This window comes from Corythoichthys intestinalis, chromosome 5, assembly GCF_030265065.1.
Source record: "Corythoichthys intestinalis isolate RoL2023-P3 chromosome 5, ASM3026506v1, whole genome shotgun sequence".
Lineage (NCBI taxonomy): Eukaryota > Metazoa > Chordata > Actinopteri > Syngnathiformes > Syngnathidae > Corythoichthys > Corythoichthys intestinalis.
In genome coordinates, this window is record NC_080399.1 from 42,488,108 (window position 1) to 42,503,556 (window position 15,449).

Below are 15,449 nucleotides of genomic sequence, written 5' to 3' on the forward strand. Positions count from 1 at the left end.
AATCCTCACTCATCTCTCTTTCATGTCAGTCACACAGTGCGTTCAGAACAGCATGCAAAACAATTCAGCCACATTAGAACCCGATTCATAAGGATTTAGCGTAGGTTTCTTGGCTGTGGGATGAATTAATCGAATTATAATTTATTCTGTAGCGGTACCACTGTACATGAATAAGCCTCTTTGTTATAAAAGCTGCTGGGCCAAAATGGAGAGGAGAAAAAGAAGCGGCTTATAGTTCGAAAATTATGGTACTTCCTTCATTCACCTTAAATTCAATCTGCTTAAAACATTCATGACATTTGTTAAAAATGTTATTGATCTCACCGCTTCCTTTGCTGAGTAAGGGATGGCTGAGAGTGGGATCTGAACTTTGTTCTCATCACACTTGAAAAACAGCAGAGCCGACGTACCACTGAGAAGCCGCAATGAGATGCCCTTTGACAGCTGCACCACACACAAAGGTTAAAGACTTTACGCAGCATATTGGTAGGATAAAGGCTTGATCAAGCTTAAAGGCTTGATTTGAATTCAGAAGCGTTTCTGAATAAATTATAAATTAGGATTGGGCTTCTTTGGATTAGGTTGTACAGTATATGTTGATATTTTGTACATGGATTTAATTTTGAAACAAAAAAACATCTTTTAAGACAAACTGTTGGATAATGAGTCGAGTCGGTTTGGAAGCAATTGGATATGAAGTGGAAACAAAGCGTTATTTTTTTATGTAGCCATTATTCTTAACATTCACAGTTCACCTTGACGAGAATCTTTTCCGGCGGCTCTTCGCCAGGCTTCCAGCTCCAATCCTTTTTGAGCTTGCCTTCCCAGTCGCACATGAATCCGCCATGCTGGTCCCACAAGGCAGTCACCGCAGAGCTGAAAGGACATCATTTTAACAAACACCGTATAAAGCAGCCATGTTGCAAAAGTGCTCAAGCGCTTAAGCCACCTGACAGGGTGCGAAGCAGAACCGTGGCCATACATGGTGACGGTGGCGAGGATGGAGGGAGTGTGGCTGTCTGTGAACACGTTAGTGTAGAAGCCTCCTGACGGAAGACCCGAGGGACTGTGACATACGGCCATGTTGCCTGACGGGTAGCTGAGGGCATGTCATTAAGGCACAACAGCAGACACCATCAGAAGCACCGGGCTACATTTACAACCTAAACTATTTTATTCCATCAAAAGGTTTTGATTTATTCCCCACTGTCTGTTGGTTTTACCTAATAGCCTTTTCTTCCTGCAATAGTTCCTATACATGTTTGTGGACAAAACTGCTATATGGTTGTTGTTGCCATTGCTGCCTCAAAAGCTTATACAGGCTTCTACTTTTTAAGGAAACTACTCATGCAATTCACATTGACAGCGGGTAGGAGGGGTGACAGCGCGATCTAATTTTGAGAGCGTTTGGGGGGGGGGGGGTTGTATCGGCGTCTAGAAAGCTCAGTGGTAATTTACATATGATGTGAGCTCAAATTGATATATGTGACCTCAAAATGACTTCAGTTCATGTATGTTGCATAACCACATATATTGCACCCACAACATAACTATGTACATTTTTTGCCCCTCCCCCCCAAAAAGTTTTATCCTTTTTTTTTTTTTTTTTTTTTTTAAGGCCGCGATCTGCCCACACTCGCGTTGCGATCGACTGGTAGATCGCGATCGATGTAATAAGCACCACTGCTGTAAATGTTGAATACTAACACATTCACTAACCTACCATTGACCTCCAATCCATTTGAACTGGAAAGGATGACAGTGAATGCTCACGCTTTCAGTTTAAATGAATAAGATGTCTACCACGGTCATATGGAGGACCAGGAGTGCAAAAATTCAATAAATAAATACACAATTAAATAAATAAATAAAAGTGTCATTAAAATGCTTCTATTTCAATATTTATTTATTTCAATATTTATTTCAATATTTATTTATTTATTTCAATTTATATTTATTTCAATTTATATTTATTTCAATTTTTATTTATTTAAATATTTATTTATTTATTTCAATTTCTATTTATTTATTTCAATTTTTATTTATTTATTTTGTCATTTATTTATTTATTTCAACATTTATTCATTTCACTTTTTATTTATTTCATTCTTGCACTCTTGTTCCTCTGGAGGTGCAACCATGAAATAATTTTATCTGTCACGTTTGCTCGTCAAAGTTTCTATCGTCTGATTGGTTGCTCAGCAAAGTAAGTCTTAACTAGTCGATCTCAGATAATAGATTGACGCCTGAGGCATTGGCTAATTTTTATGTACACCCGATACATAAGGTGGTAGTGTAGATCCGTATAATCTGAAAAATCATTGCTCCCTCAAAATCACAAAGACGACGAAGATTAGTAGCGTCACTAGCGTGGTCAGTGTAGCGGTAGTAGGCTTTGACGCATTTCGTGTGTTGTCCAAGCAAAACATACATATGTCCAAAATGTGCCCAGAGCTGCCCAGAGAAGCAGCAAATTTAATCGAGGACACTCTGAGGAGAACTCCACCAGCAGCCCATGGTGGAGTCCACTCTGTGGCTTCTACATCGCATGGGCCAGCGCCTTTAAACGGGCTGATGTCTGCATACGGGAAACTCTAGTATAACTCAGAAGTGGAACGGTCCTTGGATATTTACCAGATTTGATTTATTTATTTATTTTTATCAAGTTTTGAAATAAGGCTAAATGACAGAAATAACTAGCAGTTTTCTAAGTAGTTTTACTCTGAACTCCGACATCATTTTTACATGATAATGATTTAGTTTGGGTCTAGGGGTGCTCCAGTGTCTCTCTAAAGTGGACCCGTTATCGTATAGGTCACCGTTTTTTCCCTTATATTTAATAAAGGGACTTGCGCTCTGAAGCCACGTCATTGCATTCTGAAGCCAGCGCATTGCATTACCGTAATGCAAACAATAATCCAAATGAGGGGCGGCTGGTTTGACTTCGTTTTTACGAGTGGATGCTGCCTTGACCGCAGTTCTAAACTATAGAAAACTCTTCGATCAACATCTTGATCTGACAGAGCCGAGATGATGCCAATAACGTTAATTAATTGCTCTGTTTTGTAGGACACGTACTCAGGGTCCAAATGTCCTGCTTCAATTTGTTCTGAGAAATCTAACATGTCCCAAGAGAGCTCATGCAAAATCTCAGATAATGCCGCCATGTTGGGAAGAAATAGGACGAAGCAATCGCTTATTACTCGATCAACTCAAACCCCGCCTAGTTCACGCCCGACCACCGAGTTTGATGAGCCAATGACAGATAAAATTATTTAATGCGGCCACACGGGGAACAAGAGTGCAAGAATGAAATAAATAAAAAGTGAAATAAATAAATGTTGAAATAAATCAATAACTGATGAAATAAATGAATAAAAATTGAAATACATTTTGAAATAAATAAATATAAAATGAAATAAATAAAAATTGAAATAAATAAAAGAATAAAAATTGAAATAAATAAAAATCGAAATAAATTTTGAAATAAATATAAATTGAAATAAATAAATAAAAATTGAAATAAATATGAATCGAAATAAATACAAATTTAAATAAATAATTAAAAATTGAAATAAATTAATATAAATCGAAATAAATAAAAATTGAAATAAATAAATAAAAATTGAAATAAATATTGAAATAAATAAATAAATATTGAAATAAAAGCATTTTAATGACACTTTTAATTATTTATTTAATTGTGTATTTATTTATTGAATTTTTGCACTCCTGGTCCTCCATACCGTCAATGTCAGCGAATGGGTTATTGAGAAATAGGCCCGCTCAAAATTTTAGGTGTTCTCAACCAACTAGAATAGCTTGAAAATAGCCACTGTAAAGGATACTATACAAAGGAGGTTCCGTTGCTGACCCTGCAATGTAGTTTCTTGAGCGGAGGTATTCGCTGAGGAGTCCCTTCATCATTGAAGGTGTCCGGTTCACTTAACACACTCTTGGACTTCATTCCCGCCTTTGGATCAACGTAGTGGCGGAGGATGGGAGTGCTTGGCACTTGATCCATCACTCGTGGTTTTAAGCTGGGAGATAGAGGCATGCTTTTAATCAGATTAATTATTCAAATTCAACACTTTTTGTCGTCTCATCATGTTTTCCCACAAAGGTTGAATCAAAGCAATTGCCCTATAACAATTGCTTTTTTGGTTTTATTTTACAACCCTAATTCAAAAGACGTTGGGGGCGTTGCATTAAATAAAATAGAATAAAATGATTTGCAAATCATGTTCAACTTATGTTTTCATTGAATGCATTACAAAGATATTTAATGTTAAAATTGGTAAACCTCATTGTTTTAGCAAATAATCATTAACTTAGAATGTTATGGGCTTTTTTTAAACAACATTCAATAAACGTTGAGAACTGAGGATGCTAATTGTTGAAGCTTTGTAGGTGGAATTCTTTCCGATTCATGCTTGAGCTTCAGGCTGTTCAACAGTCCAGGGGCTCCGTTTGCACTTCATACTGCACTGCACGTTTTCAGTGGGAAACAGGTCTGGACTGTAGGTCAGCCAGTCTGGCATCCACACTCTTAAACTATTCGCCCATGCATTTGTAACCTGCAGAATGTGGTCGGGCAATACGTTGCAGGAATAAGCTAAAAGTAACACCGTAACAATATGTGTATTGAAACCGAAATGATGCTTAACAGAGTGATGACTTGAAGCATGAGTAAATAGACAGATTTTCCCCAATATAAAGAATTTATAATAATTTTACAATATTTTTTTTGTGTGTGCGCTATTTTTTTACTGTCATTATATTTCAGTAAGGGTTATCCATGTATTTGACTATATATCTAAATACAGGATATTGAAATAACTTACTGTGGAGTTTTGCTGGCCTTCAGTCTCTCCAACACCCATTGGCACATACTCCTAGGAGGAGGCTGGTTTTCATCCAAGGCTTGACGCGGCAAAGCGAGCCAATCTGAAAACACGAATACGTTAGTCACGAAAAAGGCCTAAAAATTCTATTCGGCGACTGCTTTGGCAAGTGCTCGCCCACCCCACCTGATTCTTGACTGGCACTAGGCATCATGTTCTCATCCGTGGGGCTGAGATCTGTATGGAAGGACATTTCAGAAATTTGATAGAAGAGAAGCATCAACAAATTAATAATAAAAAACATTTTTTCTTAAAACCCTTTAATAGTAAGAAACAACCACACCCCCTGTGTGTGTGTGCGACCAAATATATCAGTAATGAAAATTAGGAACGAAAACAGGTGTAGATGTTTCAACATCCACACTGCACGAGCAAGTTTCTGTTGAAAGATTTTATTGAAAAAAAATGTGGGTGTTGGGAAAAACTCACACTCCGTGTATTTAATTAAAGTAGTGGTTTTAACTAGAGCTGAAACGAATACTCGAGCAACTAGAGTAACTCGAGTTTAAAAACTGATCCGAGTAATTTTATTCACCTCGAGGAATCGTTTAATTTTGCCAGCTCTTAGCATTACATTTTGCCCGGACTACTTTTAATGTGGGACAACGCGCTGACGTCACGTGCGTAGAGGAAGAAGCAATAATTTTTTTTTTTTTTTTTTTTTTTAAACTTCCTGCAGCCGAAAGCAGCTACAAACTACGCCGACGTTGCTAAAAACTACGCCCGCATGATGCTAGTGTAGCAGTTAGTGTCCGATGCGTCTCATAGATATCGCATGCATTTAGAACTAGATGCGAAATGACAGACTCGGCCGCGTCAGGGCGGCGTTAGTAAACAGCCGCCATATTTAAGCAGTAGACTTCTCAGCGCTAATAAATATAACGTTATTGTCACTCGCCTACGTAACGTTGGCCCTTCGGAGGGCTAGGTTTCTATTGATTATGACCACTGTCGATGCGTGGCTAATGTGTCTTACATACAGGCTTTATTTAATCTGTAAAAACACAGCGCTGTAGAGTGATGAGGGTGTAAAATTAAAACATAATAAAGCTGTCAGTTTACATAATAAAGCTGTCAGTTTTAGCTCAGTAGTCATTGCTGAATAAAACACCAAGTAGCACTGGTCCCTAATGTGCTCCAATACAGCCTGTATCATACATTTATTTTGAAGACTGCAAAAACTCAAAATCCTATCAGTACGTAGAGTTTAGACAAACTTAAAACTTAACTGGAACTTAAAAATAGCTTGACGCAAATGGAAATTCAATTGAAACACGTGGGAAAAACACGTTGCTTTCAAGTGATGTGTGTTATCAAGCGTGATTACATTTTTAGTAGGGCTGTCAAAATTATCGCTTTAACGGGTGGTAATTTTTTTAATTAATCACGTTAAAATATTTGACACAATTAACGCACATGCCCCGCTCAAACAGATTAAAATAACAGCTCAGGGTCATACGCACTTGTTACTTGTGTTTTTTGGAGTTTTGTCGCCCTCTGCTGGCGCTTTGGTGCGACTGATTTTATGGGTTCAGCACCATGAGAATTGTGTAATTATTGACATCAACAATGGCGAGCTACTAGTTTATTTTTTGATTGAAAATTTTACAAATTTTATTAAAACGAAAACATTAAGAGGGGTTTTATTTTAGAAATTCTATAACTTATACGAACATATCTTTTAAGAACTACAAGTCTTTCTATCCATGGATCACTTTAACAATGTTAATGTTAATGCCATCTTGTTGATTTGTTATAATAAACAAATACAGTACTTATGTACAGTATGTTGAATCTATACATCCGTCTTGTCTTATCTTTCCATTCCAAAAATAATTTACAGAAAAATATGGCATATTTTAGATGGTTTAAATTGAAATTAATTACGATTAATTAATTTTTAAGTTGTGATTAACTCGATTACCGTAATTTCCCGAATATAACGCGCACTTTTTCCCCCAAAATCAACTTGTAAACTCATGGTGCGCATTATAAACGGGTACATGGATGGAGACAGAAATATATATGTATTACATATATATATAAACCGATTTTTTTTCGTTGACACGGCCACGTTGTGTTGAAGAAACGTATGCGGCGACTCGTTGCCGACCATTACGGTACGTGACGTCACCATTTTGTTTCGGTAATACTTCACACTAATCGGCCGAATGATTTCGTCTGTGTTAAATTCTGCTTTTTTCACTCTTCATAAAGCACAGAATTTAGTTTCTTGAACTCATTTGAGTCGACGTTTATTGCAGCTCCACAATTCGGAGCATAACAAATGTAAGGACACACACTTCCTGTGTCCGTCAACTATATCGGTCCCTCGGGAAACTCAAACCCAAATAACAATAGTTCAGTAGTTTTACCGTATCAATCCATGGAAGAAACATTTATTCATCATGATGAAACGAGCAAGTTATACAGCAGCCTTTAAAAGAAAAGTCACATCTGTTTTGTTTTCTCCTAGATTCTGGTAAGTTGGAGAAGTTGTCAAATCATATTATTACCGTAAATATTGTCAGTTTACGGTAATGTTTTGAACTACCAATGTGCTATGCTTGTGCTGTGTTTCACCAGTCAGTAAAATGACATCTCTGTATCTGTACACGAGCTCTGTTTTCTTGTATTCTTCTATTTATTGGTGCTAAAATTAGGGTGCGCGTTATAAACGGGTACAATAATTTTCCCCAAATTTTACAAGTAAATTTGGGGTGCGCATTATACACGGGTGCGCCTTATATTCGGGAAATTACGGTAACAATTTTAATCGTTTGACAGCCCTAATTTTTAGGGAAGAAATGTTTTTTTTTTTTTTTAATAAGCTCTAGAAGTTTTTTAATAATATTAATACATCTTATTTTACATTTTTGTTTCTAAAGCGCTTTTCAAACCACACAAAGAGGCTTCACAAGAGTTATGGATTGTTTAGACGGAGAAGATCGCAAAGGTAGGGAGGGGCCAGGCCATGGAGTGTTTTGAAGGTGATGAGGAGGATCTTGTAATTGATTCTTTGTTTGACGGGAAGTCAGTGAAGTTGACGGAGGATGGGGGTGATGTGTGTTGCGGGGGTTCGAGTGATGAGGCGTGCTGCTGAGTTATGGAGGAGCTGCAGTTTCTGGAGGGACTTGTTAGGGAGACCGAAGAGCAGTGAGTTGCAATAATCGAGCCGGGAGGTTATTGAGGTTATTAGATTACAGACCAGGGTGGAAGCGGTATGGCGGGTGAGAGAAGGGAGGAGGCGAGAAATGTTGCGAAGGTGGAATAGGTAGATCTGGTGATGCTGTTGATATGTGACCGGAAGGAGAGTGTGCTGTCGAGGATGACACCCAGACTCTTAACTTGAGACGAAGGAGAGATCGGTAAATTGTTGATGGTAATAGAGAACTTATGGACATTAGCGAGCGTTGCGGTGGTTCCAACTAGGAGGACTTCTGTTTTGGAGCTATTGAGTAGGAGGAAGTTGGAGGAGAACCAAGAGTTAATGTCATCTTTTGAGTGAAAGCAGTGATTTTTTTTTTCTAGTCACATCTGAGATGCAATTGTTGGCTGTTTACAACAATGTACATCGAAAATAAAGACAGTGATTGACTTAAAATGGCTCAATATTGGATTAAATGTCTTGTTTTCTCATGTATATTTATAATTGCTCTTTACCTAAAAAAAAATGTTTTATCCGATTACTAGATTAATCAATAGAATTTTCAGTCGAGTACTCGATTACTAAAATATTCAATAGTTGCACCCCTAGTTTTAACCCATGTCATTGGAAATAGTCTGGACGTTGAGCTATCCACATCTCCTAATGGGTGTGACAAAAAAAAATGTAGGTGTTGAAACCTATTCATTGGCAGAATGTACATACCAGACACTTCATTAGGATCATCTGCAGCATCTAATGAGAAAAAAATCAGACAAGATGAGGTTTGAATTCGTACTTTTAAATAACTGCACAAATGAGCCAATAAGCACTAAGGTGGACTAACTCAATTTTGGTCATTTTTTACGTGTTTCATCTTTCAGGTGAGTCAAGGATTAGTTCCAATTTTTATATTTAGGGGCGCTACTTTATTGTACCCAATGCTTTGTCCTGATTTATCGGAGAAACCCTCAGACGACATCCCAGAAAGTTCTAAAGCAGGGGTGCTCATTGTTTTTTACTTTTTAATGAGACAACCTCCCGCGATCAACCTTGCAGAACCACATACAGTCAAGTGAAAAAATTAGGACAGCCCGTTAAATATTCATTTCTTAATTAAGAAATGTTTGCATATCAATGTCTTGTTTTTGTTAATCTCTGGAAAAGAAAGTGATTTAATTGCAGGTAAAGAACAAAAATTAACATTGTTTTACTCATTAAACCAAATATATAAACAAAAATGCATATTCTAACTGAGGAAAAGGTTAGGACACCCTATCACCTAATAGCTAGTGTTACCCCATCTGGCTGAAATAACTTCAGCGAGACTTTTTATTTTATTTTTTTTTGCAGTTGATCCAGATCTGATATATGATCCATGTTGCAAAATCCTTCTATTCGGTCAAAACCCAAAATTCTAACGGTAATAAAAGAACCATTTTTATAAACACAAGAGCAGTGTCGCCTTGTGATACAAATTGAATTTGTTCCCTGACCACACTCATATTATTAATGTAATTTAGATCATCTCTGCCCAATGAAAATGCCACTAAAACCAGTTGTAAATACACAAACATACAGCACTGACATGGTATTTAGTTATTCATATATATATATATATATATATACACACACACACACAGTACACTCACCGGCCACTTTATTAGGTACACCATGCTACTAATGGGTTGGACCCCCTTTTGCCTTCAGAACTGCCTCAATTCTTCGTAGCATAGATTCAACAAGGTGCTGGAAGCATTCCTAAGAGAGTTTGGTCCATATTGACATGATGGCATCACACAGTTGGTGCAGATTTGTCGGCTGCACATCCATGATGCAAATCTCCCGTTCCACCACATCCCAAAGATGCTCTATTGGATTGAGATCTGGTGACTGTGGAGGCAATTTGAGTACAGTGAACTCATTGTCATGTTCAAGAAACCAGTCTTAGATGATTCCAGCTTTATGACATGGCGCATTATCCTGCTGAAAGTAGCCATCAGAAGTTGGGTACATTGTGGTCATAAAGGGATGTACATGGTCAGCAACAATACTCAGGTAGGCTGTGGCGTTCCAACGATGCTCAATTGGTACCAAGGGGCCCAAAGAGTGCCAAGAAAATATTCCCCACACCATTACACCACCAACACCATTTACCATTTACCATCACTGCCAGCCTGAACCGTTGATACAAGGCAGGATGGACCATGGTTTCATGTTGTTGACGCCAAATTCTGACCCTACCATCCGAATGTCGCAGCAGAAATCGAGACTCATCAGACCAGGCAACGTTTTTCCAATCTTCTATTGTCCAATTTCGATGAGCTTGTGCAAATTGTAGCCTCAGTTTCCTGTTCTTAGCTAAAAGGAGTGGCACCCGGCGTGGTCTTTTGCTGCTGTAGCCCATCTGCCTCAAAGTTCGACGTACTGTGCGTTCAGAGATGCTCTTCTGCCTACCTTGGTTGTAATGGGTGGTTATTTGAGTCACTGTTGCCTTTCTATCAGCTCAAACCAGTCTGGCCATTCTCCTATGACCTCTGGCATCAACAAGGCATTTCCGCCCACAGAACTGCCGCTCACTGGATATTTTTTCTTTTTCGGACCATTCTCTGGAAATCCTAGAGATGGTTGTGCGTGAAAATCCCAGTAGATCAGCAGTTTCTGAAATATTCAGACCAGCCCTTCTGGCACCAACAACCATGCCATGTTCAAAGTGGTTTGAAGCTCGGTTTGAACTGCAGGAGATTGTCTTAAACCATGTCTACATGCCTAAATGCACTGAGTTGCCACCATGTGATTGGCTGATTAGAAATTAAGTGTTAACGAGCAGTTGGACGGGTGTACCTAATAAAGTGGCCGGTGAGTATATATATATATACAGTGGGGAGAACAAGTATTTGATACACTGTCAATGGGAAAACCCATTGGCAGTGTATCAAATACTTGTTCTCCCCACTGTATGTGAGTATATATATTAGAGCTGAAACGAATACTCGAGCAACTCGAGTAACTCGAGTTTAAAAACTGATCCGAGTAATTTTATTCACCTCGAGTAATCGTTTATTTTGACAGCTCTAAGCATCACGTTTTGCTCGGACTACTTTTAATGCGGGACAACGCGCTGATGTCACGTGCGTAGAGGAAGAAGCAAAAAAAAAAAACTTACTGCAGCCGACAACCGCTACAAACGACGCCGACGTTGCTAAATACTAGCCCGCTCATGCTACGTTAGTTGCAGGTGGCGTCCAGTGAGTCTCATAGAGATCACATGTATGTTGAACTAGATGCGCAATGACAGACTAGGCCGCGTCTGGGCAGCGTTAGCAAACAGCCGCCATCTTAAAGCAGTAGAGCGCTAAGCGCTAATAAAGAGCGCTAAACGCTAATATACTGTATAAGATTAACGTTACTGTCACTACTAGCTCACCTTACGTTAGCACTGCGGAGGGCTAGGTTTCAATTAATTAAGACCGCTTTCGATGCGTGGCTAACGTGTCTTACATACAGGCTATAACATAACATAGCGTTGTGGAGTGATGAGCATGTCAAATAAAAACTCAACAATGCTAACTATCAATTTTAGCTCAGTAATCATTGCTGGATAAAACACCAAGTAGCACTACTCCCTGATGTGCTCCAATACAGCCTGTATCATACATTTATTCTGAACAGTGCAAAAACTTAAATCCTATCAGGACTTACAGTTTAGACTAACTTAAAACTTAACTAGAACTTAAAAATGGCTTGACACAAATAGAAATTTAATTGAAAAACGTAGGAAAAAATCCTAACTTTTAAGTGATGTGTGTTATCAAGCGTAAAGGCATTTTTAGGTGTGTTATATATATATATATATATATATATATATATAAGATCTAAAGGTTTTTTGAGTGAAAGCAGTGAATTAGTCATTTTTTAAAATTCTAGTTACATCTGAGATGCAATTGTTGGCTGTTTTCAACAATATACATCAAAAATAAAGACATTGATTGACTGAAAATGATAAAATGTCTTGTTTTCTCATGTATATCTATAATTGCTCTTCACCTAAAAATATATTTGTTTTATCCGATTACTCGATTAATCGATAGAATTTTCAGTCGATTACTCGATTACTAAAATATTCGATAGCTGCAGCCCTAATATATATATATATATAGATATATATATAGATATATATATACTGCATATACACACAGCATATAATTTCAAATGCACTTGTGGCAGGCCTTACCTATATCTTCTTGAATAGTTTTAGTGGTTTTCTTCTGTGCTTTTCTCCTCCTCGCTGCATTGAATCGTGCAGCATCTTTAGCAGACAGCTTGAGCGCTGCGTCCGCCGAGTAGTTGAAGATGTCAGCCGCCTGCAAGGCGGCGCCCCTGGTGCGGTACAACAGGCGACCCAACTCGTTCAGCAGGCGAGGAGCTGCCCGCTTGTGGTTAGCCAATGGGTCCTCGTTCTCATCCTCCGCCGAGTCATATTCGCAGGTTTCTTCCTTTATGCCTGGCAATATTTCTGGAAGATCTTCAGTTTTGGCCTTTTTCATAAGCTTTAATAGTTTGCCATTTTCCGACCTGTGACACGACACACATATAAAAAAATTTAAAAATTAATTAAAAAAAAAAAAAAAAAAAAACATCAACAACAAAGAAAACACACTGACTGAAGAGCTAGATACACAAAATGCAAAACACTAAATTAATCAATGAATTTGTTATTTTAAATTGATTAATATAATATTTTACAAAGAAATGTTTTAATATTTATTACCAAATGCATAGAAACCATGATACTATGAGGTCACGAGTTTAGTTGACAAATACTGGATGTTGATTGTTACTTTTCCAAGTAAAAGCAGATTTTTTTTTAAAAAGATATAACTGGTCTACATTCAAGGATGAGTCAAGAAACTTTAGAATCTTGAGATTTGATAGCCAGTGCTTCTAAAGATTTGGGTTCCTTCTAACCTCCCAGTCAAAAGGGATTGGACATCGAGCACCGCCAATGGCATTGAAAGAGGAGTATTCAGTCTTCCCAAATATTGGACGGCATTTGCCAACAATGGCATGCAATGAGTTAAATACTTTGAAAATCGACTTTACAGTGTTACTTAGGCCCGTAATTAGTGGGTATTTCCATTTTTATTCATTTATTTAATTTCATAACTTTAGACTGAAAAGAAAATAATAAAAATACATAAATTATTATTAATATATATATATATATATATAATTGTTAAGAATCATGTTTTTTTTAATGGTTAAAATAGTCAAATGCTCTATTAAGGGTAAAAGGTGTTAAAGCAACACTTGGTAACTTTTTCAGTTTTGGTCGATTTCAGCGACGCCAGTGGACAAAAGCGGTACTGTTTTGCCTTAAAGAAGACTGCGTTTCCCATTAGGACAAGCGCACACCCGCATGGTGTCGTAAAATCATCAACCAATCCAAAATCAATCTCCCGGTCACCTGCAGATGGATTAAACTACATTTCTGTCTCGCAGTGGCTGTGTAAAAGATGATGTATGTAATAAGGATGATAATGAGACAATGAATCCAGTTGTGGCTAAACAATAACATATGACAGTTAGCAACCGTGTGGCTTGGCGTGGCTAAACCCCCCACCGACTTCGGGCCTCACGCCAAAGCCGGGCAATGTTTATTCTGCTAGCCTCCCCTTTCTTTCCTCCTCAAACAAAACTTTTCGTCTCTTTTGTTGCTCTGCTTTGCAGAATTTGCGCGAAAGCGTTCGCATCGACCTGTCTTTATAATGAAAATCTTTAGCAATGAGATCAAACTCGTAGCCTGTGAGACCATAATGTATGAGGGACGGTATCCCCTGAAAAAAAAAAAGAAAAAAAAATAATAATCGAAACAAAAACCATACTCATACACGCAAACAGTACCTCAACAGTCATAAAATATATGATATGGTGATGTTTCCTGTAAGTCAGCAGTAGCAAATAGCTCCCCTAATATTAACATACAACAAATTATGGTGATGTCTCCTGTAAATCAGCAGTACCAAGTAGCTCCCCTAATATTAACATACAACAAATTATAGTTATAAACCTATAAACCTTTGGGTCCAGTAGGAGGAGTGGCCACATACAGTGACAGTCATATGTCACTCATGAAGTAAAACCTACAATATTTTTTTTCGTAATGCAGTGTGTGTATATGTGTGAAAATGGTTCCATAAATGCATTATCATAATATGGCAGGTTGTGCAGTGTTATTTTACAGAGAATTAGGTGTGCATAAAAACTGGTAACTGAATCCGCACGCACGACGCGTCCAGCATGGCAGGCGGATGCTCTGACCACCAAGCCAAAAGCCCGTACCAGCTTTAGCTGCCAGAGTACCCACATGAAAACATTGGGAGGGAGCTTTCCACACACCGTCCACAACGGACCTGCATGTACCGTTACACGTAATCAGGGAGAGAACAGTAAGCATGTTTGTGTAACATGAAAAAGGGTACCAATTATGCTTGTGTAATTTGGACATTGATGTAGCAACAGGATGGTGGGAGATTTTCATTCTGTTTTATTAAAACACAAGTTTTTTCATAGAGAGGAAGTCCTCTTTCTTGCTGGCTCCATCCTATAGATATAGACCCTACTCACATGACGTCACAACCACGCCTCCACGCCATATTGTCCGTCAACTTGTCGTGTTGACACATTACCGCTACGTAAATTCCTCCTATTATGGCGTGTTTTTCTGCTCAACATTAATAATCAATGGTGAAGGCGTGTGTGGCGGTTGGTTGCAATAACAGAGAAGATGGACGGACGGACTTGAAGTTCTACCGTATTCCGAGAGACCCGGAGAGGAGCGCGAGATGGACTGCTGCAATTCGACGAGAAAACTGGGCTCCAAACGATTACCACAGATTATGTAGTAGTCATTTTATATTTGGTAAGATGCATTTAATATATATTTAGAGGGTTTTGGGCTGACAACCACAACTAAGATCATTGCGAGGCTAATCGCCGACAACATACAGTTTCAAATTCAAGATGCTTATTTCTTCCACCATCATTACATTTTGAATAATATTTAGCTGGTACCAAGTGAAAGGAGCTGGCCTCGTCTACGGATCATCAGTTAAACAGGAGTGTCCAAACCTTTTGCAAAGGGGGCCAGATTTGGTGTGGTAAAAATGCGGGGGGCTATCTTGGCTGATTTACATAGAACAATATATTTAAACAAATTTTAGCAAGCCCTTCTGTGTGTCACATTTGCTTTATTTTTTTTTTATTCATAATTTCAACAGTCTCGTCTTTGTGGCGTTCTCTTTCGACACTCGGGCTCTTGCGAAATACTGCTGTTGTGAAATTAAATTAGCTTCAAGTTGCTATAATTTCTCGCTGCGTATCTTCCCTGTAATGTTGTC

General features: G+C 38.1%; 2 protein-coding genes across 9 annotated transcripts in view; one reads left to right on the plus strand and one right to left on the minus strand.

Moving 5' to 3' along the window:
* LOC130916085 (methionine aminopeptidase 2-like) overlaps positions 1 to 15,449 on the plus strand; it is a 49,700-nt gene that overhangs the window by 15,557 nt on the left and 18,694 nt on the right. The window lies entirely within an intron of this gene.
* The window catches only part of LOC130916083 (uncharacterized protein C3orf20-like), a 30,835-nt gene that overhangs the window by 12,717 nt on the left and 2,669 nt on the right, over positions 1 to 15,449 (minus strand). The window contains exons 3-10 of one of the 2 annotated variants that reach the window (XM_057836482.1): positions 12,284 to 12,624; positions 8,776 to 8,805; positions 5,031 to 5,081; positions 4,845 to 4,947; positions 3,849 to 4,040; positions 950 to 1,099; positions 756 to 876; positions 325 to 444 (exon numbers count right to left, since the gene is read on the minus strand). In XM_057836482.1, coding sequence (XP_057692465.1) covers positions 325 to 444; positions 756 to 876; positions 950 to 1,099; positions 3,849 to 4,040; positions 4,845 to 4,947; positions 5,031 to 5,081; positions 8,776 to 8,805; positions 12,284 to 12,624 — 1,108 coding nt within the window. The remainder of the gene's footprint in view (positions 1 to 324; positions 445 to 755; positions 877 to 949; positions 1,100 to 3,848; positions 4,041 to 4,844; positions 4,948 to 5,030; positions 5,082 to 8,775; positions 8,806 to 12,283; positions 12,625 to 15,449) is intronic. The other variant, XM_057836483.1, reaches the window with a different exon arrangement.